Here is a 25,018-nt window from a genome sequence, read left to right on the forward strand (position 1 = left end):
AACGATCAACCAACAATCAGCCAGTGATCAGCCAACTATTAGCCAACGATCAGCCAACGATCAGCCAACTATTAGCCAATGATCAGCCAGTGATCAGTTCCAGGAGGATCAGAGAAGATCTGTGATTGGCTCTGAGTTCTGCAACAATCAGACAACATCGATGTGAAGCCAAGCTACCAGCAGGAAGCCCCACAAAGTCCCACTGTTAAAAAAAGACGCGCTGAAGCAGCTACAACATGAACATATTGATCAGCATAAAAACAAATGGAGTAATATTTTATGGACTGACGAAAGTAAAATAGTTCTTTCTGGTTCTAAGAGCCACAGACAGTTTGTCAAACTCTGTAAATTTTGAATTCAGTCACAGTGAAGACGATGAAGCACGGTAGTGGGATGTTTCTCATGTTGTTGGTTCTATTTATCAGATACCAGGGATCATGGATCAGTTTGAGTACAACAGAATACTGGAAGAAGTCATGTTGCCGTCTGCTGAAGAGGAAATGCCCTGGAAATGGGTGTTTTGACAAAATGGTGACCCATGATTGTTCTGGAAATCATGGGACCAGAAAAACAGAATTCAAGTAATGGAGTGGCCAGCACAATCCCCAGATCTTAATCTCATAGAAAACTTGTGGGCTGCCAAAAAAATGCTGTTCATGATGCAAAACCAAGAAATATAACCCAATTGGTTCCCAGTGGATTCCTGCTTTAGGTTCTCTGTGTCCGTGAGAGTGGTTGTGTTCATTCTGCTCAATGAAGAAACTTTTATAAAAATAATTTATTATTTTTGATCTAATGCTCATGTGACTAAGTAAAGGTTAAAGGTAAACTCTTAATTGTTCCTCCAATCAGAGTCACACAGGAAGTTGAGACTGGTATTGTACTACATTTAGCTGGTCAGCTCCAGTAACGTAGTACAGTTGTCCTGGGCTGCAATACCTGCTGACCAGTGCCAGAATTTGATTGACTCCATGGACCACAGATGTGAAGCAGTTATCCAAAATTATGATTATGCAACTAAATATTAATTTGTGATTCTCAGGAAAGTTGAATCTTCAAGGATTTCTTAGTTTATACAGTATATGTTTGAGTTTATGAAGAAAGATGTCAACACTGCTATTTTTTTAAACATTATATTTCTTGACTTTCCGTAAAATATTATGTTCAACTACTTTTTCTGATTTTCTTGTTTTGAAATAGAATGTGCTGTGTCCTCAATGCATTTGTGTTTTTAAAACACAATTTATTTGGTGAATCTTCAGATGTACTCACCTTTTTAAACACACTGCTATTATTATGAGCATAACTGTATGTCTACCGTCCAGAAAGCAGTGAAACCGATGAAGGTGTGTGCAGCACAGACCTGCAGCAGGTCCAGCTCCCCTGAATGCTCCTTGCAGCTCCAGCAGAGCTTGCGGGTTCCTGCAGGGTCGTCCCAAGCAAAACGTCGGGCCTCGCAGGGTTCCAGCTTGTGGATCACCTCTGAACCACTGCAGGAGTCAAAAACATTGTTTCAGGGTGAGGAGGAAAACAATGACTCGAGCATCAAGTTCAGTTTGGAGCTAATTTATCCGCCACGGGGACGGGCGATGGATACAGAGGACCTGGTTGGTGTATAGTGGTTGAAATGTTATCAGGCAGCTAGTAGAGAAAGATTTAGAAACGCTGGGAGCATCACTTCATCGGCCTCTTCTTACTGAAGCGCCCGTCATGCTTCCTTCACTGCAGACTCCAATCTTTCTGCTTCTTTGAAGCCTTTCCTGCGGTCAGCGTCCCTGATTTCTGATTTTCTGCTGGGTCTGAAGCGGTTCAGTCCCCAGTTCCTGTCACACTGAGTAGAAACATTTCCACTAAGTGTGTGAGTTTTGCTGCTGTTTCTCTTCCATCTGATTTCAAAAGTTTCTATAATAACGGATAATAACAATCATTCAGGATGTTTTTTTGACTAAATTTCTTCCTCCAAGATGACTGTTATCCTTGCAATTCTCTACCCAGTTTTAGTTTCTGCATCTCCTGATTTGTTTCCTCTGCTTGATGCCAGAGATCCTGGCAATCCCAGCCCTCCAGGGCCGCTGGCCTGCAACTCTTAGATGTCTTCCTGGTCCATCACACTTCCAACAGCTGAATCTCCTCCTCAGTGCAGTCAGGTTCTCTAGAGTCACGCTAACGACCTCGTTATGTGACTCAGATGTGTTGAAGTAGAGACACATCTAAAAGTTGCAGGACTCCGGTCCGCCAGGCCTGGCGTTGCCCACCGCTGTCTTAGACCAACATCGTCTTTCTGCATGGCTGTTTAGGTCATGAGCAGCTGCTCATTGGATCAGTGGGGGGTTTATAACTTGATCCAGCTGGAAGGTAATCATCCTGCACTGATTATCCAATAGGAAGCTCAGGCCTGGTTAGGTAAATCAAGGTGGTGACTGTTCTTGGCAGGTCGGGTGTATTCCACGTATCATGAACCTGCATTTTTCATTGTGACAGCACCCTGCTGCGTTGCATTGTGGCCGGTTAACTGTGCCTCAATTAAAGTCCTGGAAATGGGAGGCACTTATGGTCACATGTCCACCTGGACTGGATATAAGGAGCGCTTGTTCCATTCACGGAGAACCATGAATGGATGTCTGGTTTTACGACCAGATGTCGTAAAATTCTATTTAACCAACCACAAAGAGCATAGTCAGTTCAGACTAGAAACGGAGAACGATGATGGTTTTACCATCAGTCAGTTTTCTGCCACTAGTCACTAAACAAGCCAAACGATCTCAGATTTACAGCTGATCTTCTGTCCAGAGGACAAAGCAAGTTGAGGATGGGAGCCAGTTTGGGGTTTGGATGGACCGCACGTGAAGGAGTCACCGGACCGTATCTGGGAGCAGACCCTGAGATCTGTGAAGATCAGCTGGTCAATGTCTGAAGAAGATCTGTGCCTGACGGAGGACCAGACCGAGGGGAGCAGACGTCGGTGCAGCGATTCCTGGGCTGCCGTCCACTTCCTTTAGACTTCATTTTAATAATAAAAGCCCCTAAACGTATTTCTGCCGTCAAGTTCCCCCAGTTTCTTGTTGTGGTCATCTGAGCCGGGCCGTAACAGTCATGCTAATGTCACATGTAGCCAGTTGTCCAGAGCACCAGATGCTCACACTGGACACTAATCACACCACCCAGAAGGTTAAAGGTCACAGAGTTATGGAAGAACAGATGAAGAGAGAAGAAACCTGTCAGACAGCATCATCTTAATCCTTTCTGATACGCTGCAGCAACCTGGTTTCTTTGGACTGTTTTGTCAAACCTTCCTGTGATAGGGTAGGGCCAGGGTTGGGTGTGTGTGTGTGTGTGTGTGTGTGTTTGTGAGAGTGACCTCTGCCTGTAGCTGATGGTGGCCCAGGGCGTGTGGTTAATCAGCAGGGCGGGCGCGGCTCCGTCGTAATATTCACTGAAGCTGATGATGGTGGCGTGATTAGAGACGTTGATGTCCACCATGATCCCTCCACACTGCAAAGACTCTCAGGTCAAAGACTGGAAGTGCTTTAAAGGTCAAAGGTCCAGAGACAAACACTGACCATGTCCATGCTCAGCAGGGTGCCGTTGTCTTGCTGACTGAAGAAGAAGAACTTGGAGTGGGACAGTGATCCCACCACTCGGACACAAAGCTTCTTGGAGGCATTCTCCGGCCACAGAGGGAGGCACTGCAAGACAACAACAGGAGATCAAAACCAGGCCAGGCTCTGACCCGGACCGGGTTCTGCTGCCGGTTCCCCTCACCTCGGCGGACGGGACGTAGTGCCACCTGGTGGCCGTCTGGCTGAGGAGTTCTCCCACCTCCAGTTCGTATGAAGACTTGTTGACCAGCGTGTAGAACGGACTGAAGGTGACGATTCTGGTCAGGTTGAAGCTGCTCATCTGGATGCTGACGCCCACCTGCAGGGGGCGACAGGAGGAACTTCAGCAGAAGACTGGTTTTAGCCACTCAGAGCTAAAACCAGTAGGAGACAATGGGGCGTACCAGAAAGTCCATGTTGGTGGAGGGACAGCGGACGCAACCGTAGCTTCCCACTGTGTCCAGGGAGAAGCCGTCAGAAAAGGAGCTGGTAGAGATGCAGAGCTGCAGCTGCAAAGCGACCACACATTGTTTTAATGCGCTCATGCTGATTAATATGCACTGTTCCTTATGAAATCAATTCTAATTCACATGCAGGAAGAATCTGATAAAATCCGAATCCAGATGGACGGTCAAGCTGTGTTTAAACATAAACGTCTTTATGGTGAGAGAAAAATCTAAACTGAGCCGATGTTTGATTTGGTGAGAAGCAGATCAGATGGATGGATCAAAACCATCCAGTGATGGCAGAATTATGTCCAGCGACAGATTGAACTAGGGCTGATCAATCTGATGAGTGAAACCGGACCGATATTGACAACCGATGGTTATTTCCACCTTGTTGCTGTGTGTTGGTGATGTAGTGAAGGATTGTGTGAATTTTAACTGAAGCAAAGAAGAAAAGCCAGTGGTATGATCATTGCATCACTGTGATGAAATGGTGGAGAAATTATACCCACATATATATATATATATATATATATATATATATATATATATTTATATTTATATATATATATATATATATATTGGTAGCTGGAGATAGGCACCAGCAACCCTCCCGACCCCATTAGGGACAAGGGTGCACAGAAAATGGATGGATGGATGGGTAATGGCGAACCAACCAGACATTGTCGTAGTGGATAAACAACAGAGGAAAGCCGTTGTGGTAGATGTAGCAATACCAAGCGACTGCAACATCAGGAAAAAGGAGCAGGAGAAACTAGAGAAACACCAGGGCCTCAGGGAGGAACTGGAGAGGGCCTGGAAGGTGAAGACCACAGTGGTGCCTGTGGTCATCGGGGCCCTCGGGGCAGTCACCCCCAAACCGGACCAATGGCTACAACAGATCCCAGGAACAACATCAGACATCTCAGTCCAGAAATGTGCAGTCCTTGGCACAGCCAAGATACTGCGCAGAACCCTCTACCCTCTACCAGACTGGACAAACTGACCAGGCGTGCCGACTCTGTGGTCGGCATGAAGCTGGACTCTCTGGTGACGGTGGCAGAGGCGAGGACACTGAACAAACTGCTGGACATCATGAACGATAGCAGCCACCCTCTACACGCCGTCATCAGCAGCCAGAGGAGCCGGTTCAGTGACAGACTGCTGCTTCCCAAGTGCCGGACCAATAGATTTAAGAACTCTTTTGTCCCCCATGCCTTCAGACTGTACAATTCCTCACTGGGGGGGGGGGAGGTGACACAGGACAGAGGGTAGAAGGAGTAGTGACCCCTTGTATTTTTCTCCATACTTATCAGGTCAAACCACACAGTGCAATACGATATCACTGGTCAATCTATCCGCCAAATTCTTATATTTATATATTTTTGTGTTGTATTTATATTTACTTATATTCTTATATTCTATATTCTTATTCCTTGTTTCTTACATAATTTAAGGTTTTTCTTGCATAATTTAAGGTTTTGGTTACTCACATATGGTGTGTACCTCAGTATTTAATTTGTATTTTGTATTCTTTTGCACTTTACTTACTGTGTGTTATCTTTGTTTTTTGCCTGGGAGCTGCTGGTAACTTCAATTTCCTGAGGGAGTCTTCCCAAGGGATCAATAAAGTACAAGTCTAAGTCTAAGTCTAAGTCTCCCAGGCCTCTGGTAGAGGACCCGAGCTCAGAGGATAAGAACCACCCGCGGTGGGTGAGAAGGGAATTTTTTATATATATATATATATATATATATATATATATATATATATATATATATATATGTAACGTTCACCCAGGAGGCTCCATTTGTTAAAACCGCAGGATGATTTCAGTTTAATCCTTCGCAGTCTGCAATAGTTGTGCAGCGCACTGCGCATGTTACCGTCTGATTAACTTCTGCACATTTATTTAGATAAACTGCCTGCTCCTCTGTTTAGACTATAGATGGATTAGCTCAACATTACATTCTCTTTAGTGATCTCTGGTCTGGAATTAAAGGCTCCATTTCAACCAAAGGTTTTTAATGCTCTTCCTAACCAGTCGCTCCAAAGCGTCCGGTCTGTAACTCTGTCAGCTCCCGGTCAGAAAGACGAATTTAGTTCAGAGTCCATGAAATGATATTCAGAAAGGATAATTTTATGAATTGATTTTAGTTGCCTTTGCGATGAAATCTTTTTTGTAAAGTCTATAATCTCTGCCCACGTGCAGTCAGGGGTGTGAATTACAACCGGTCAAATGACGGACGGGCTTTAATTTTCCAGTCATTTAAAAAAATAACCGGTCAAATAGAGAAAATATTCTGTTAACGCGACCTCTGATGTATACATATAGGTAAATATCAGTGATCAGCTCTAACTGCAGTATAAATATTGGATAAATAAGTTTTCATATTGTTTCTATGACTAAAACTGTGAGAGAAAAGCTTAAGAAAGAATATAGAAAAATCTTTACATCCGGCTGAACAACAATACGTTCGTGGGTCTGAGCTGCTTAAGGCGGCTCTTTAAGGCGGTCTGATTAAACTCTGCCTTCACGGCGACTCTCACCTTGCTTTTGGTGAACAGATTTGATTTCTTGAAGGAGAAGAGGACAACGTCTCGGTACTCGGCCGGATGCTTGAAGACGGCGTCCTCTGAGCTGTACTGAAGCACCCGGCCCGTCTTGTTGATGATCCAATATGGACTGAAGAGCGACAGCAGGACGCGGCTCGCCGTCTTCGTCACGTGAACGCTCACGTCCGCCGTCAGCGCCGCATCTGTGTCGCAGGTCAGGCACACGGCGAAAAACTCCGGCAGCTCCCGTTTGATCTGGATGTGTCCGTGCCAGCCCCGGCCCTGGTACTGGATCAGCGCCACAGACATGATCTCACCCGACACGCGGGCGTTCAGCAGGTCTGAAGTGCTGCCCTCCTGAATCTCATAGACTTCAGCCGAGTTCTGCGGGACACCAAGCACAACAAAACACATGGGTCAGATTTAACGGCCTATTTGTTGTGAATGAAGTGAACCCAACATATTCTGACCCAAACATGACGGTAAAAGGTGTTGAAGGCCTGCTGAGGTCATTGTGAAGGGGCGAACAAAAGGTCAACTGGGATGTTATTCTTTCAATTGATACTCTTGATTGTTCAGGACTTTTGTCATGTTTTAATGTGCTTCAGGAAAAAGATTTAGTGGAAGGTGAAGCTCTGGACTTCCTGCCTCATCTACATTTCAACCCCTATTCCAAGGAGACTAAAGGAACCAAATCATTCATTCTTTTACTCGTTAGATCGATCAGTAGGCAGACCGACCTACCTCCATGATGTAGCTGACAGTGTACGGCAGCAGGTTGCACAGCGCTGCCATTGGATGCAGGTGGAGGATGTAGGCGGGGTCCCAGTCGTCCTCGCCGCGGCTGCTGATGTGCCGCAGGTCGTCAGGGACGGCCTGGGTGCTGACCATGAGCGGCAGCAGGTTGCTGTCCGACGCAGGACACTGCAGCACAGACTGCACCTCAGAGCTGCAGTGGACCTGCTCCTTCCAGGCCACGCAGCTGGAAGACGAACCGTACAGCCCGTCCAGGCGACCCACTGGACGTACAAACAGCTGGCACCTGCCAGAAAGAGACGACAGGACACTTTCAGCTCGGTGCCGTTCCACAGAACCAGCTACCCCGGCCGAGACAGGTCGCCGAGAACCCCTCGGAGAGCCCCACCTGTATGCTTCTAGATCAACATGAAACTCCCGTTCCGGCTCCGCTGTGCCGATGCTCTGCAGGGTTCTGGATGCTGGGCAGTATTTCAGGATGGTGAAGGGTTCTGTGAAGTGGTTTACAATCTGTAGACAGAGATGGAGACGGTGGGCACCCTACAGCAAGTGTTGGTTACAATGAAGTGGGGAGAGTTTGGGTTCTGACCTGCAGAGGGGAGCGTACAGTGATGATCTTGTTGCCTTCAGCAGCATCAATCTGCAGCAGCACCGACACCGCCTCCTGCAGCATCGGACCTCGAACGTTGTAGAGACGTCTGCCAGGATTATCCACGGCGATGTTGGAGATCTCGCTGTACCCAGAAGGCACTGCAGGTTCAGACAGACAGCGTCACTAAAACTATGTCAGGACTTAGAGGAAAAGCAGCGATCAGAGGGAGTTTCAGACCGATGGTGAGGTTAAACAGGCCGCTCTCCTGACGCTGCAGAGCTGACAGTTTCCCTCTGATTGTGGATTCAAAAGCCGAGTGCATCAAGTCCATGCTCTGATCCACCGACAGCTCGTGAAGTTTTCCTTGTGCCACAGATCCGACCGGCCTCAGGTTGGCGCTGTGCTGCACGATAACTGGAATGCCCAGAGCATTTCTCAGGGTGAAGGGAGGTTTCTCCTTCAGAGTGTGGTCGAAGGCTGAGGCTGCTCCCTCACTGAATGCCTGAAGGAGAACAAACAGCATTAAAGGGCATTTCCACCTGCCAAACAGCACCCCCTGCTAGACTGTCAGAAGGGTTGAGGTGTACCTCTGCAAGCTTTTGGAAGATGCTGAGGCTGGACTTGGAGACGGTGATGTTCAGGGTGTCTTTGGAGCAGATGTTGATGGCAGTTTGAGGTTCAGGAAGAAACACAAAGTCATCTCCATGCACAGGACTCTTGTCCATGACTGGATTATTCTTAATCTGTGCGGATAAAAAGAATCACCCAATCAAACTCTCAACATAGTCGGCTGCTCTGAGCCCCAATCAGGGCGGTGGAGCAAAACGAGTCGTGCTCAGTATGAGGAAAGATCCGTTACCTCCAGCTCCAGGTTCCAGCGGCGCCGGCCGCTGTCCACTCGCTCTATTAGCGGTTCCCACACGGCGTGGACCTCGTTAAAATAGTTCACCTGCAAACACAAACAGACTGTCAGCCTGTTTCCATCATTAAAGAAAATAACTGGAATTTGAAGGTTTCTTGTAGCACAGCAAACTGAACATCATTGGACTGAACTGAAACCCAGATCAGCAGCAAAAGGTCATCTGGGATGTTATTCTTTCAATTGATACTCTACAGATTGTTCAGGACTTTTGTCATGTTTTAATGTGCTTCAGGAAAAAGATTCATTGGAAGGTGAAGCTCTGGACTTCCTTCCCCATCTACATTTCAACCCCTATTCCAAGGAGACTAAAGGAACCAAGTCATTCATTCTTTTACTCGTTAGATCAGCAGGGATCCTTTCAATCTGGTTGAGATTTAGACCTTCACACTGAAGACTCTATTCAACTTTATTTTGAAAGGGCTAGGGTTAGTTAGGCAAGACAATGAGACTAAGTCTCTTCCTCCCTTTGGACATTATCGTTGAGCTTTATTTTGATAGTCCAATTCTTTAGATCAGTGGTCTCCTGTGACTTCCTCTGGGATTAATCTGCATCACTAGCATTGGCTCTGCTAATATCTATATTTATTTATTCTTTGGTCCTTCTTAACCTTTCCATAAACAAGTAAACCACAAGTAAACTAGTCAGATGACAAAAGTAGTGCAGAAATAGATCAACAATATTTAAATTCCTGTCAATGGTAAGAAAAAAAAGCTTAGACTGAAAAAGTGGAGGTTGAAGCACCTGCTCATTGTGCCTTCACTTTTTACACGTAAAGCAGCATCAGAAGTCAAACAAATCATGCATATTTCCTAAAATATTCTAATTCTAATGAGCTGATATTGGAGCCAGGTGAAGGAGAGAGACATCTACAAGTTGGAGGACAACTGAAGGTGGAGACCGCTGGTTCTGAGGCTTTTTCTTCTTTTAATGTTTCAATAAAAACTCAGAAGTTCAACATTTTGAGTCAAACTTAGAAACATGTATTTTTGTGAATATAATTTTTAAAAAATCAATGTTGCTAAAGTTGATTCAATCCCACTTCATTTTCCATACATGGTGACCAAATAAGGAATGTGTTTTAGTTCCCATCTCTGTCCGAACTGAATCAGTGTGAAGGTTTTCAAAATAAAAGTTCCTAAGCTGGCCGCCTCACCTCCAGTGTCAAGTCGGCCTGCAGCTGCAGCAGAGACGACCAGTTCTTGGCAACTCCATTAAGGGACGTCTCAGCCAGCAGCAGCGGGACCGTCCGATGGCCCAAACCCGACTCCAGCGTCACCTGGACCACCTGGAACACCGGAAGACTCCGTGAAGAAGAGCAGCCTCCTCCCTCACCTGAGCGAAGCTCCAGAAAGTTCGGTGTGGTTTACCTTGACCTGCGCGGTGAAGGTTTCCCCATCGGTGCTGCCGTCAGACTCCCGGTAGCTCTCTGTGATCTCGGTGGCCTGGTCCACCCCCAGGAACCAGAAGTTGCAGTTGTAGATGTTCATGACGGACCACAGGTCGCTGACCTCCACCCGAGACGCCCGACCCGGCTCGGCCGGTGGCTTCGCCGTCATGCCGGCCGTTATCGTCATCACCGTGTTGAGGATGACCGGAGAGATCTGAGCAGAGCATGAGGCAACACTGAGCTGGATGACGGTTCAGCACTTCCTGTTTCGCAGTTAGCACAACACAGATGAGTAAGTCGGATCAGCTGGGACAGACTTGGACTAGACCACTGCAACACTTTGACCCCTCCCTGCTCATCAGGTTGCATTGATTTCTTCTGATTCTTTATGAAGAATCACACCAGGAATAAAAATCTTTGACTTTTGGTCAAAATGGCTGATTAGATTAAAAAACATGAAAAATCTGTTAAGTTTCAATGAAATCAGTGAGTGAGCCGGTCCTGACTGGACGTTCTGTCCGTCAGATCCATCAGTTCAACTGGGACTTTACCTGACCCAGTTTTCTCACAGAATGTTTAAATGATGGTTCTGACCCGATTCTGACCCGGTTTAATCTCCGTTCATGAGCTCAGCTTCAACTCCACACCTCCAGCTCCTCCTGATTGGTGTTTCTGTCTTCCACTGCTGGAGGACTTCCTGGTTTCTGACCAATCACAGCCCAGAGAGACACACCCACTCTCTCATTCACTTCCTGTAGATTTGGTTCTGGATGATTCTGGAGAAACTGGACCTGAAGATTCTGTAGGGTGGGGTGCGGTGTGGCACATCTAAAACCTGCAGGACAGCGGCTCTACAGGACTGGAGTCTAGACTGGTCTAGATGTTCTGATGACTTTTTTTCCCACACAAGTTATATTTCTGTCTGATGGGAAGAGTGATGCTGTGGGCTCCCCAGAGAGGGAGGGTATCGCCATAGCAACCAGTGACCCAGTAGCTTCACTCAACGTTTCTTTAAAAACGTACAGCTAGATAATAAACTGAAATAAAATAAATATTACAACTGAACCATCAGCAGAGACGTTTTCAGCTGAACTCTATGAACCAACCTTAATGATGACTTCCTCCACCGTCACCAAGCCACTGGCTGGCCGGGTCCGACTGGTTCTGGTTTCCAGTGTGACAGAGCAGGGCTGCAGCACCTGGTACAACGAGTCACATCTGGATCAGAGGAACCGACCCCGCACTGGTTCTGATTCTGCAGATCAGGACTTACGGTGGTCACGGCTCTGTTCTCCTTGCTCTGAATGAACGGGCCGGCCAGAACCTTCAGCTCCCTCAGGTGAGCCCTCATGCTCCGCGATCCGTCCGCCTCCGCCAGCAGGTTGAAGTCGCCCTGAAACGAGGCGACAAGCGCCGGCGCGTCCGCCTTCATCAGGTCGGCCACAAACACCACCTCCGGGTCCACGACGACCACCCGCAGCCGGGTCGTCAGCGCCGCGGCTGCAGAGACAGCACAGGGTCAGGAGGAGCGGCGATGCTGCTTTCCCCTCGGGGAGCCCGACTCACTGAACTTGGCCTAAGAACCCTGAGGGCCCAGGGCCCTGAGGCCTGAGGTCTGGGGGCCCGGCTGTTTTTCTCTACTGGTTTGTGACGACAGGAGTTTCCTCTCATTATAACTGACTCAACCTAAGGGAGTCCTACTGGGTCCTACCGGGTCCTACCAGGTTTGGTTTCGCTCCGTGGTTCTGCGATCTGCTTCAGTGGCAGCTTGTTGCTCGGGGCTGCAGGGACGGCTGCAGCCGGACTCGGAGGCAGAGCCTGCAGGAAGAAATCTGCGACTGCCATGAGGAACTCCACGCTGGCACACAGATAGAGCTTCTGCAGGACGGCCACCAGATCTCGTTCTACTGGACCCTGGCGGAGCGTCACGTCCACCATGGCCTGGGAGACGTCCTCGTCCCTCTGTCCCACCATCCTGCAGGGAGACAGACCAGCAACAATGAGGTCCAGCTAGACATTTTTATTTCAGCCTCAAACTACAACGTTGCTCCACTAAGTTGAGTTTTATGTTCTTCATTGTGGTTTTTGATTATTTAGTCTAATCTGACTAAATATTAATGAGTGTCAGAATAAAAGTCAAAGCTTTTCTATTCAAGGAGGCTCTGAGTTGGCAGCAAACCAATTTTAACAAGCATCAAAGAGTATAAATACCATGTATTGCACACTACACCGAGTGTTCAGTATTAGTGTTAGACCTGAAACTTCTGAAAGTTCTACATAAGGCTCAGTGACAGATAAGATGGACCTTTCAGAACCCAAGAATGCAGCCAAACTGCGGTTACTTTGCACATTTAAGAAAAGCTGCAAAAAGGTTTCAAAAAGCAACAGCAAAGTGCGAAAACACAACGCCGCTCTGTTTCTGCTATATTTGAAGACTGGTGGAACCGATATGACTCTAGATGACATCAACAGCCGGAGCCCGCCAGGGAAGATCAGCGTTTGGACTGCAGACTGACGGTACCGACGGAGCTGGAGGTTGGGTCTGAGAGTCCATTCTGACTAATTAAACCCAAAGGAAACATAGAAATCAAAATTAAAAGTGATCCCAGAATAGATCCCGAGGACTTCCACCAGTAGAGGGTGATTCTCCAGACATTGGACCAGAATGGGTCCAGAGCAGAACCTCCAGTAGAGAGATGCAGACACAGAGGCCAGCCAGGTCCAATTCAACCGACACTCCAGAACCAACGGCCAGTCCAAGATGGATAAAGCTTTTCAGTTAGAAAGGACTGCCACTGCACAAACACCATCTTTACATGGAGCTAAACCGCTAAAGGACGGACGGGTCCAGCTTGGGGTCCAGTTCAGGTCGAAGCAACTCCTGAACCGAGTCTGATGGTGAAAATGCTCCACATGTCTGGAGAACTTTCCATGGACCAACTAGGTTTGGACTGACGGACGTCTTCCCGACTCAATCTGGTTAAAAACAGCAGAACTTAACCAGCGTCTTCCCAGAGGACCAGACCGAAGCTCAGAGTCCGGACTGGCATGTCAAGCTGTTATGCTGAGGTCCAGCAGAACCAACAGAACCTCGGTGCTGAATAAGCACAACTTTCCTCTCGTCCCATTTGGGGGGAAAGAAAACTTACAGAACCTCTGAGAAAAAGCAGTGACGACATTTTCAACCGGGTCGGTCCCAGACCAGGTCAGGAGAGGGTCTGGACCTCTGGTGACCCGGTTCTGTCTGGGCTCTCATTTGTTCAGACAGTCATGTGATCGTTACCGTGATGTGACCCGGTTCAGTCCGGCCCGCAAGTCGTCCAGAGTGCACGCCGTCAGAACCGTGTTCACCTCCACGTTGCCGTTCGACCGGACCCGTCCTGAAGCCGTCATCAGACGCAGAACCAGCTGGCCCAGTCTGAGGTTCTCCTGGTGGCCAAGGCCCGTGGGCTGCTGGGAACAGGTACAACAGTGAGACCAGCCAGACTGGAACAAGCAGGACCGGATCCAGCCTTACTCACCTGTTTCGGGTCGTCGTGGTACAGAACCAGACCCAGAGACTGGACGTTGAAGGAAAACTTCAGCGTCTCCATGGCTTCATCCTCGTTTCGCTCTCCTCTCCCAGCTGGCTCACCTGGGCAGGTAGAACACAGGTGACTTTTAACCCCACATGCAACCCACACTGGCCCGGTTCAGGTTCGCCTGAGGTTGTCCAACCTGCAGGGGGCGCCGCGACCGCTAGGACCTGCAGGCGAACCTCCTTTGGGGCGGCGCCGCCATCCGAACCGCCGGCTTCTGCCAGGTTCTCCGTCAGGATCTGCAGCGTGACCCTGAGGTCGTCCTGGCTGAGGTCCAGCTGCACACACAGATACCAGGTCAGAACCAGGAGCAGAACCTGGGCCTCTTCTCACCTGCAGAGCTAGCCTGGAGTAGTTAGCCTGCTAGCCTTCAGGAGAGGGTAGGGGGGGAACCAGAACGGACAGAACCAGACCCACATATCAGCAGAAACACCTGATGCTGTGAAGCACTGTGGTGGAGGAGTGATGACGTGGGTCTGTCTTGGAGGCAACCCTGACCTCAGCTCTGACCTCTGACCTCGAGCTCGTCCCCATACCTCCGTGGGCCTCAGGTCTCCGTCCAGCTCCACGGCGGCCATCTTGCGGTACCAGGACGCCGCCAGGTTCCTCCTGATGCTGAGCTGCAGGTTCACTGGCCTCAGCAGCTCGACGCTCGGCTTCTCGGACCCGGAGTCCAACAAGGTTCTGGAGGAAAGCGGGACAACGCAGGTCAGGTGCTTTCCCACTTTAGGCCTCTCGCAGGCGGAGACCCGGTCCCATCGGACTCGGCTCGGCTCACCTGGACAGGTGCAGCTCAGACAGCTGCACAGTCATGTTGTCGACGACAGCAGGCAGGGGGCGCTCTCCCGCCGGCAGGACAGAGAAACTGTTCCCCACCGTAATGAGACCCAGGTCCATCACAAGTGCATTATGGGAAGTGGAGGACTGGGGGACGATGATGAGCGGAGCCTTCACCCGGACGTCCAAGGACAGACGGAACGTCCTCTGGGCCAAGACGCTGGACGCAGCTTTCTCTGCAGCCTGCGCCGTCGCCGAACTCAGCGCCTCTTTTGCTGCCTGGAAGTTGTTGCTGAAGTTCTGAGGGAAAAAAGACAAAAGGCTTAGAAAATGAAGCTAACTGGTCTAAGAGAAAACAGGAGGACATCCTTCTGTCCTCCAGACTCACCAGCAGAGACATGATGAACCTGTGCAGGTAGACCACCCGGATGCACCCCACCCTCAGCTTCACCTGGCCGTCCGTCTTAGAGGTGTCGGCGTAGCCGGCGCCCTCGGTGGCGTTGGGAGTCAGACTCATGCTGAAGCTGAACACCTCGTCTCCCACGATGGAGATGGCCTGCAGGACAGGGAGGACCACAGAGACATCAGGGGAAATCAGGGGACGCCTGGAGGCCGCCCTGCTGTAAGCAACATAGCTGCTGAGGCGGAGATGAAACATGATCAAATTCAGGAGACAACTGCTCCGCCTACAGAGACGGAGGCTCTGCAGCCAGATGAGGTTCTGCTTTCTGACTCTTCAGGATGAAAATGGAGGCATGCCACACTTGTCAGATTGTTATTGGCAATTTCTTGGTATTTTGTGGTCGTAGCAGAAGAGGACAGTCTGTGGAGTGAATCTGGTTATTGTTTCGTTCCCTGCAACCTGAGGTGACCCACTCTCACCTCCTTGTGGATGGACCTGGGATCTACATCCAGGACGACGACGTCCCTCAGCCGGGCCGATATCTGGGTCTGATCGCCTCGCCTCAGCAGCAAGCTGTCCAACCCTGAGGACGAAATCACAGGTCAGAGGACGTGCCTGACGCAGCTGTAGTGTCAGGCTAACAGTTCTCACCTGTGATTCTGATGTCAGCCATGTTGGAGGTCTGGTCACACACCAGGATGTTGAAGGCTCCCAGCGTCATCGTCGCCTTCAGGTCCACCACCTCCGGGTCTGCAGGCGAGACCGGGACACCTGTAGGACACGTCCGCGGCCGCAGATTAGCTTTGAACGTACCGCGGGTTCAGCTCAGGCTGCGTGGACAGATACTTACCGGACCTGGAAGTCGCCATCTTGTCTTCTGTCTTCAGCCGGACGTCCTTCTCTGCAGGCGGCACGCTGCTGGACGACGACAGAGACATGGACAGGAAGTTGGCGGCAGACAGGAGAGCCTGGGTGTGGAGCAGGACGTCCAGAGACGAGAACATCACCTGAAAAGATTTTTGAGATTTTACATTGATGACAGACGGACGGATGGCTGGACTGACTGTCTTGTCTGTCCCTAACCCTTGGAGGGACCCTGAACGTCTCGCCAGCCGGGGTCGGACTCACCTGGATCATTTGCTCCGTGTTCTTGTAGACGGAGGAGAATTCTGGTCCGGTGCGGTCTGCCTGCGGATACATGGAGCAGAGAGACTCGGACTAGAACCAGAACAGAATCAGAACCAGCCCATCAGGATCGTCGGGTTTTTCTACCTTGCAGAACTCAACCTTGAGCAGCTCGGCGCCGGACTCTGCCGAGGATCTGATGAGACACAACGGGTCGCCGGCGGCGTCTGGAACCAGGAGGAACAACAGAAACCTGAAGCATGACCGGGTTCTACTGGGATGGTACCAGTAGAACCCAGGGACCAGTTCCAGTCTGACCTTTAAACTCTAGGCTCTTCATGGAAACCTGTCTAATGTAGGTGGTGGCGCACAGGTCGAACCTGCGGACCTTGGTGTGGATTCCCAGCTGGTCAAGTTGGAACACCAGGAACGGCGCCTCCTGCTGGTCAGGGGATTTCTTGAGGGACAGCAACACCTGCAACAGGAAGCGGAAAGGTGGAGCAGCGACCAGAAGCAGGTGACCTCTGACCTGGTCAATCCTTCACCTCTTTGACTTCAAAGTCAACCAGAACTTTGACAACGTCGTCTGCAGGCGGTCCTTCACTGGCGGAGGCCGTCTGACCATCAGACCGTCGCGGCTCCGCCCCTGGCTGCCCGCTAAGCTCCGCCTTCCCTGTGGAAGTAAACTCAGGTTTAGGTCTTCAAGTAATCTTAACTAATCTGAAGCTCGAGACTGAACCAATTCCTCCAGGAGAATTCCTGGAGCAAACTGGTTCCCCTAAACTGCAGCTCCCCCTTCAGGCGTAGAGAGAGACAGCGTTTCATCGGACTGCTTCGCTTTGTAGTCAACATTTCCAGGTTGTCTTCTTCAGACCCGAACTGAGCAACAATACGGATCTACTCCTCTCAGTCGCCTCCACTTTAGGACAGCAACTGTCCTCCAATATTTCCTCGGGTTGAGAACCTCTGAGCTCTAGATCAGTGGTCCCCATTACCGCGGACCGGTCAAGACTTGGCAATTTTACTGCAGCCGGTGGGGGGGGGAGCTTCTGCATGTTTGTGTGCTCGCTAAAGCTTAGTTCACATGGCACCATTTTCAATTCTTTGCCCCAATTTTCCCCTCACGACAATCTTAGAACGTTCCAAGTTCTAAGAATTCCGCTTGCAATAATCATAACCAATCATCCTGTAGTGTGAGGTGTGTTACGACTGATCGGGTCCAGTCGGGACTGCTCCAATCTAAAATCTGCATATCATGCAGAGTGGGCTTGGAATGTGGGAATCACCTACCGATCCAGGATAAATCCAATCTCCTGTCTCTTCTCTGGGCCTTTTCCCCTTCGCAAACTTTCCAAAGAATCTGATCTGTTTCTTACTCATTTTGCTCGCAAAATGTAACCTGAGAGAACCCGGTTTTAAAGGATTTTCTAAATAAAAGATACTTCAGACTCAGATGATACATAAAACGGAAATATTTAATTATTTCTTGAGGACCCGGTACCAATTGGTACTGGTATTGGTCCGAGGCCAGGGGGTTGGGTCTGCTCTAGATGGCCCTGAGTCTCAGCTGCTCTCCAGAGACAAACGACCATGCAGGAAGGTTGGGTTACTGTCTGAGTTGACTTGGCTCCACGCTCTGGATCTCTGGTTAGAGATCAATCACTGACCTATTTTACTCCATCAAGGATCCTAGGTCTCTGGAAACAGGCCCACAGCATCACAGATCCCCCACCGTACTTCACAGTGACCCAGCTGGGGGGTTTGATTCTGAAGAACTCAGTCTGGGTCTCATCAGACCAAAGTTCTGGTCCAGTTCAAGTCCCAGTAAAGTTGATGTTTATGATGGCAAGTGGAGATGTTGACCATATTCCTCACTGAGTGCTAGGAGGTCAAGCTGGGTTCTGGTTCAGCCCAGTCAGCTCAGGTCCAGCTGGGCTAAAACATTTAGTTACTGCTCTGGATGTAGATCTGGAGCCATTTTCAACTGGGATGTCTTCTTGTCTTTCCCATTTTGAAGAGTGGGTCAGGGGTCAGAGGTCGACCTGCTCAGAGAAAGGTGAGCCTCCTAGAGCCGAACGTACCTTCGGTTGCTGCCGACCTGACGTCGGCGCCGGCGTCTTGACTTCCCTCTCCGATGTTCTCCACCAGGATCTTCATCAGCATGCCCAGCTCCTCTTCCCCCAGACTCACCTGCAGGTCCAGGTGGACAGGTCAGCGTCTTAACGAGGACGACATCCTGATTGGTGCACAGAGACTCACTCTGAGGGAGCGCAGGACGCCCTGAACCTGGACGGCAGGGATCTCAGTCAGCCAGGAAGCAGCCAGGTTTCTGGTGACCAGCAGCTCCACGTTGATTGGCTGAAGGATCTCGATGTCTTTGGGAGGAAAGTCGAGCTCCGGTTTTTTTCTGAAACCACAGGAACATCAAATCACATTTGCTTCTTCCAGGAGAACCAGAACCTTCCCTTTTCCAGCTTCATTACAGACTCAGCTTAACTCCGATAGTTTGAAATATCTCAGGTTGCCACTTCCCAAAGTTGCTGCACTACAGAGAAGAAAACATTGGTCTCCTCTGCAAGTCCTAAACATTCAGGAGAAGCTGACCTTGGAGCAACACCACACGCCAAATCATGAAAGCTTTATTCTGGATTGGAGAAGCTGCTGACTGCTTGGAGTCTGGCCCTTTAACTAAGAGGCAACTCGGCAACCAAACCCATTTGTTCTTCCACTCAACTTTTCCTGATCAATCGAGTCAAAGACTGAAAGCAGTCCTGATGCAGAACTTTGCATTCGCCGAACACTGCGACTATTCCAACTAGAGCAACCTGGGCAACAAGGGGAACAAGGCTGTCAATAGACTAATTTGCAAAGTTGTCCTACTTCCATCAGCTGCAAAAATACAGAAAGACGAAGACTGTCTGCTCTGCAGTGGACATGTTCATGAGATTAAGGATTTCTCCAGAGTCACTCAACTTCAAACATAGAGAAGAGCTTTTTATGAAGTCAAAATTTCTTCACATCCTGAGTTTTACCTGTAGTCCTTGAGCAAAACCATGTAGCTAACTGACCGCTTAGCTCCTAGCCGCTAACTGACCGTTTAGCTCCTAGTCTGTAACAATTGAAGGTTTCAGGGAGAAGATAACCCTTTCAGACAATAAAGTTCCTGAATGGCTTTCTGCATGTTTCTGGTTTGACTTCCTTGCAGATTGGATCGATACCTGTAGAGTTTCAGCTGCGTCAGCTTTATGTCCATCTTCTCCACCACAGCCGGCAGAGGTAACCCTTCACCTGGCCGCAGAGCGAAGCTGTTTTCCACCGTGATCAGCCCCAGATCCACCACCAGGGCATTCTGGGAGGTGGAGGACTGAGGGACAATGATGAGGGGAGCCTTCAGCCTGATGTTCGTGGACAGACGGAAACTCTTCTCAGCGAAGTCTCGGACGCTGGATGCAGCTCTCTCTGCGGCCTGAGAAGTGGCGGCACTCAGAGCCTCTTTAGCCGTCTGAAAGTTGTCAATGAACATCTGGAACACAAACAGCCGAGCGTGAGGCCTTGTGTTTGGCCGAGGCGTTCACTGCATGTATGGAGTTTTCAGGTTAGTTCTGTTTTATAAATGTGATGACAGCAATATGAACCTTCTGAAAACAGCTTTCAAACATTGGCTTTAAATCTCTGAAGACACAATGAAAAGTCACTGAGCTAAAAAATGCTAAAACTGAATGTTGGCTTTGCAATAAAAGCTGTTGGAAGGTTCACACAGGTAGTTCCACATTTAGGAAACAGGTGAGGAACAAATTCAGGTCAGGAAGTGAGGTCATTCAGGCAGTGGTCATGTGACAGAGGGGGCATGGCAGTGAACAGGTGAGGTTAATGATGGCATTTGAGTGAGTTGCATAGCACACGTAGATAAATGAGGCCTTGGTGTAGTCAGGCATGGAAAACATTCATTTAGAGCTCCATCGGTTCCTGCTGCGCTCACTAGAGATTCCAGTCTGAACAACTCAGGGTCCAAAGGGTCTGGAGGCACCAGGACCACTGGAGGTACCAGGACCACTGGAGGCACCAGGACCACTGGAAGTACTAGGACCACTGGAGGCACCAGGACCACTGGAGGTACCAGGACCACTGGAAGTACTAGGACCACTGGAGGCACCAGGACCACTGGAGGTACACTCGAGGGTTAAACAAAGACGACTCTAAACTCCGCTCAATAAATCCACCCGAGCACTAGATCTGACAAACAAGTAGAACATCTAGACTCGTTTGAGTCTCCTTTGCCCAACAGAATCAAATTTAAGTTAAAACTTCCTCAAGCATCAGAGGTACTGGTGGAGAACCAGTAGGGATTGTCCGATGTATCCATCCAGAAATCCTAATGAATCCAATCCATTGGGTGGGCCACGGTCTTAAAACCTGGAAAACTCTAATCTTTGTTGTTTTTGGACCAGAACCTTTGAAAAAGAACCTGTTTAGTCAATCACTGATTTGGATGGGAATAAATTGGCCTCTCGTGATAAAGTAAAGAACCTCTGTACTATTTTTGACCAGGGTATGTCATTTAGATCCCATATTAACAAGTGATTTCTTTTTGTATCTCTGAAATATTACAAACATGGTGTCCAGCAGTGAAGCTGATAATCTAATCCATACATCTGTTCCTTCAGGGCTGGACTCCACAAAGAGCAGCTAAGGGCTGATCCAAAACGCTGCAGCTAACGTTCTGATGGAAATGAAAAAGACTGATCATAATTCTACTGTTTTACCTTCCCTTTATTGGCTCCCTGTTAATCCAGATTATAATCTCAAATTCTCACATATAAAGTCCCTAATAATCAGCTCCATCAGAGATCTAACTGGTCCAGATGTTCCTACCAGAACCCCTCTGTACCAGCCTGCTGGTTCCTAGAGGTTCCAGGCGTAGAATGGGAGGCAGATGCTTTAGACTCGGTTTACAGAGGCGACACCCTGGATACTTTCTAGACTCGGATTAAAACCTTCCTGTCTCATGAAGCTGATGGATGGCTGAAGTTTTCCAGATCTGTCTCTGCTGCTGGGGACAAACTGACCACTGACTCTGCTACTTTCTCCTACTACTCCCCAGTTATCTGCATTTACTGTTAGCATTTACTTCCTGTTCTGACCAAATCAGAACCAAACGGCCCAGGTTTCTCTAACAGCAGGTTCAGAATTGTTCAAATCTCCAACCAGTTTTAGGAGTTATTGGATTTAACTGGCTCCACCTCCTGACCTTCAGAAAGAAACAGCAGATTAGACTCAGATCCCTTATCAGAACCTTAGAGGTCCAACAGAACTTCTGCTTTAGTCGTGTTACGAACTGCAGGTGTTCATGATGACAAAGCCTGGGTGGTGCAACGTCTGCACCACCACCTGCACGCAGGTTGGTTAGATACTTCCAGTTTGCTAATGTTGGGTTCTCCTTGTGAGTCCAAATGGGTCCAGGTTAACTTGAGTTCAGGACGGGGTAAACCAGGTCACAGGGACCTTAAACCAGATGAGTTCAGAGGAGAGCTGAGGGTGCAAGGGGGTAAAGCAGGAGGTTTGATGCAGTTCAGAGCTGCATGCTGGATGCTGTACCTCATCAGCTGACGGGTACTGAAAGCTAAAGGAAGCCTGTAAGGACAAAACACACCAACAAGACAGAAGACATTAGAGACAACAACAGGTGAGGAGAACATGCAACAGAGAACAGACACGAAACATTCAAGCTTTAACCTGCATCTAAATCTGAAAGGTGCCTGCAGGCTGCATTCATTGCTTCCTTCAGCTCAGGAAGTGACATCACCGTTACTACTGCTTCCTGTTGTCTGTTCCTGGCCCACATAGGCGGCATCCATGGAGGAATATTTCTAAAACTACAGTGAAGTTTTCTGATGTGTCTACAGAAGACCAAACCTGCCAAAATTGCAACAAAATACCAGAACAGACCACAAATGACCCCAAGCTGTAACCCAAAAACTGCCTTTAATCTTGCCTTTGCTGCTCCATTGGTTAGAGTGACAGTCATTTACACAGTGCATTCAGCCAATCACTGCGTCTGGAGTGGTTAATCAGGCCTGCTCCAGTTTTCCCAGTCAGTTGTGAGGGGGAGAGCTGGAGACAAAGGAGCTACAGGTTTGTGCTTCCAAACAATTAGTTCATCTTTTTGTTTATTATGCACTTTTAAAACTCAACATAAAAACAATGTATCTCTGAATATCCAGTGAGCTTGGAGCCATGAAGCTGTCATACACTGAACTATATATGGAATTGGTGAGAAGTGAACACAATGTTGTTTTGTTTAGCATGTTGGTGGCCAATGCTAATTGTTTGATCATCAATTGTCACATGATTTAACTTCTTAAATTCAATATATGTGTTAAAGATAATGAGATAAAATATCTTTATTTTGTCTGAAAGATTAGATGGTGGATATAATTGCATTTATTTCTGTATATAATAACTGAAACAAGTCTAGTTAACTAGCAGGCTGGAAATGTACTGGTCCTGTTTATTTCAATACAGGCCCGGTGACCCTGTTAGGGTTAAAGGATGACAAGCTTCTGACAACTGGCTGGAGCCAAGAGAACCTGAAATTCCCTCCATACTGGACTGGTAGGAGGCTGATGGTCTGTACTGGTTTCCCCTCCATCTCATCATACAGACACACAATCCATTATTCATCTTTTCTCCATTGGAAACAAACTGCGCTTGGACATTTTCACCTCAAATAACTGGACAATCGAACCATGGACTTTTCAAATGTGTGTCAGTCAGACACACATTTGGTCAGACCAAACTTTTGGTCTGTACTGTATGTTTTGTGTCTTGTGGTGTTCATTTTAATTTTCCCTTCTATAAAATACATGGTATCGAAAGCAGTTATTCTTTTGTATTGTTTTTATTGATTACTGACAACAGCTCCAGTAGATGAATTTAGTCTTCTGATATTAAATGCCATCTAGTCCCTTAGTACATTAAGTAGTGCTACACAAACAATCCCAAACTGACTCCTCATTTGGAAAGGTAAGTTCAGTCACTGAGAATGTCAGGAACCATTAGCTGGTAGAAGACCAGAATCATTTTCCAAAGTGAAACTAGTTTCACCATGTTCATTGATTGATTGATTGATTGATTGCTTTTCAGAGAGAGAGGCTGCTGATGGTCCCAAGAGACAAACACAGAGCTGCTTAGACAAGATATTTAGAGGAAGCTAAGTGAGGCTTTTAAACCTTAAGCATGGTAGTGGCAGCATCAGGCTGTGTGGCTGGATGAAGTAAATCTGAACCAGCCAACAGTCCAGCAAACATCTCAACTAGCTTTAATGGCAGAATCAGGCCCTAACCTTTGACCTCAACTCGGTCAGAAACACATAAACTATGATTAGAAGCTGGTGCTACTGGAAACCGTCCAGTTTATGTGAACTTTCCCAGTTCCAAGGCCCGATTATTCACTAACTTCTCACAACCAACGCCATTTAAACCGACCAATCAGAACGAAGCGAACATAGACTGGGTGACTGGCTGCGTTGCCATGGGAACAGATCTAGGTTAAATCCTGCTGATCATTTTTCATCAAGTCCAACAGTCTGAGCAGAACCGGCCCGTTTTACACACCGAACCTGAAGGCGTGTGTGTGTGTGTGTGTGTGTTGCTGCGGCTGCTGACCAGCAGGGACATGAAGAACTTGTGCAGGTAGACGATCTGGATGCAGCCCAGACTCAAGGTGACCTTCCCGTCCACCTTTGACATGTCTCTGTATCCGTCCCCCTGCGTCGCCCCCGGAAACAAGGACAGCTTGAAGCTGAACACCTCCTCGCCTACGATGGACACGGCCTGTGGAATGGAAGAAGGTTACATCACTTCCTGTTGCTGCTCGCTGCAGCCTCAGCAGACAGCGTCCTGTCCCCGTGTCTCGCCAACCTTCTTGTGGACGGTCTTGGGGTTTGCGTCCATCACCACGATGTCTTTGAGGCGGGCGAACACCTCTGTCTCCTTCGCCTGCACAAACACCGAGGCGTCGACGCCTGAGAGGAGGCGACACGGCTTAAGTTAGGTCGGTCCTCCAACAGTAAGTCAGTTGACCGGAGGTGATTCATACCCTGGACTCTGATGTCAGCGATGCCGCAATGGTCATCACACACCTCAACATGGAAACAGCCCAACATGGCGAAGAGCCTGAAGCTGAAGATGCAGCCGCCATCTTTACTGCCTTTAGACTCTACAGAGCAGCACACACACACACACACGCACGCCCACACACATACTGAAGTTTAGTGGAAGGAGAAACTGTGTTAGAAAAAGCAGCAGTGGGAAAACTGAGGATCAGTGCTGAACAAAGTTTTATTCCACGTAATTTGTGGAAAAGATTAATTATAATGATTTTCTGGGTGATGAAAACATTTGGGATTAAAGGGGAAGATTTTTGTTTTTAGTGCCAATTTACATCAAAATCAAATCAAATTTTATTTGTATAGCACATTTCAGCAGCAAGGCATTTCAAAGAGCTTTACATCATATCAAACACAGAAACACAAAGCAACATAGAATCAACAATCAAAACACCACATTAAGTCAAGTTCCATCAATAAATTTGTAATTGATTACGTTTCAAATACAATCCTAAACAGGTGGGTTTTTAGTCGAGTTTCATCCATAGAAGGTTTACCTGTTACACTCCTACTGTGTTATATGGAACAAAATACCTTTTGCTGTTTTTTATAGAGAAATCCAGTAAATATGTTACATTCAGCTGGTACACAAACACTACACATACTAAATATGACACAAGCAGTTTGACTTCATTTAGTGCCTTGAAAATGGGCCTCTGTCTCTTTAAGAAGCTGCTGCTCTTCCTGAAGCTCCGCCTCCAGGAAGTCATC

The 25,018-nt window shown here is 48.2% G+C and overlaps 1 protein-coding gene across 9 annotated transcripts in view; it reads right to left on the bottom strand.

The window, feature by feature from the left end:
* vps13c (vacuolar protein sorting 13 homolog C) overlaps positions 1-25,018 on the bottom strand; it is a 67,665-nt gene that overhangs the window by 18,514 nt on the left and 24,133 nt on the right. For 6 of the 9 annotated variants that reach the window (XM_028014839.1, XM_028014837.1, XM_028014835.1 and 3 more), the window contains 37 exons: positions 24,238-24,357; positions 24,060-24,163; positions 23,805-23,972; positions 21,736-21,771; positions 19,359-19,663; positions 18,400-18,547; positions 18,222-18,330; positions 16,686-16,813; positions 16,459-16,615; positions 16,288-16,367; positions 16,144-16,203; positions 15,866-16,022; positions 15,667-15,786; positions 15,495-15,598; positions 15,001-15,168; positions 14,614-14,912; positions 14,372-14,519; positions 13,975-14,113; positions 13,779-13,891; positions 13,541-13,710; positions 11,979-12,232; positions 11,531-11,757; positions 11,364-11,456; positions 10,238-10,471; positions 10,024-10,155; positions 8,807-8,896; positions 8,535-8,690; positions 8,185-8,449; positions 7,945-8,105; positions 7,744-7,865; positions 7,344-7,641; positions 6,594-6,983; positions 4,004-4,108; positions 3,763-3,918; positions 3,561-3,686; positions 3,359-3,492; positions 1,364-1,490 (listed from right to left, as the gene is read on the bottom strand). In XM_028014839.1, the coding sequence (XP_027870640.1) occupies positions 1,364-1,490; positions 3,359-3,492; positions 3,561-3,686; positions 3,763-3,918; positions 4,004-4,108; positions 6,594-6,983; positions 7,344-7,641; positions 7,744-7,865; positions 7,945-8,105; positions 8,185-8,449; positions 8,535-8,690; positions 8,807-8,896; positions 10,024-10,155; positions 10,238-10,471; positions 11,364-11,456; positions 11,531-11,757; positions 11,979-12,232; positions 13,541-13,710; positions 13,779-13,891; positions 13,975-14,113; positions 14,372-14,519; positions 14,614-14,912; positions 15,001-15,168; positions 15,495-15,598; positions 15,667-15,786; positions 15,866-16,022; positions 16,144-16,203; positions 16,288-16,367; positions 16,459-16,615; positions 16,686-16,813; positions 18,222-18,330; positions 18,400-18,547; positions 19,359-19,663; positions 21,736-21,771; positions 23,805-23,972; positions 24,060-24,163; positions 24,238-24,357 (5,903 nt within the window). The remainder of the gene's footprint in view (positions 1-1,363; positions 1,491-3,358; positions 3,493-3,560; positions 3,687-3,762; positions 3,919-4,003; positions 4,109-6,593; positions 6,984-7,343; positions 7,642-7,743; positions 7,866-7,944; positions 8,106-8,184; positions 8,450-8,534; positions 8,691-8,806; positions 8,897-10,023; positions 10,156-10,237; positions 10,472-11,363; positions 11,457-11,530; positions 11,758-11,978; positions 12,233-13,540; positions 13,711-13,778; positions 13,892-13,974; positions 14,114-14,371; positions 14,520-14,613; positions 14,913-15,000; positions 15,169-15,494; positions 15,599-15,666; positions 15,787-15,865; positions 16,023-16,143; positions 16,204-16,287; positions 16,368-16,458; positions 16,616-16,685; positions 16,814-18,221; positions 18,331-18,399; positions 18,548-19,358; positions 19,664-21,735; positions 21,772-23,804; positions 23,973-24,059; positions 24,164-24,237; positions 24,358-25,018) is intronic. The other 3 variants (XM_028014836.1, XM_028014842.1, XM_028014834.1) reach the window with 2 other exon arrangements.

Source organism: Xiphophorus couchianus, chromosome 4, assembly GCF_001444195.1.
Source record: "Xiphophorus couchianus chromosome 4, X_couchianus-1.0, whole genome shotgun sequence".
Taxonomy (NCBI): Eukaryota; Metazoa; Chordata; class Actinopteri; order Cyprinodontiformes; family Poeciliidae; genus Xiphophorus; species Xiphophorus couchianus.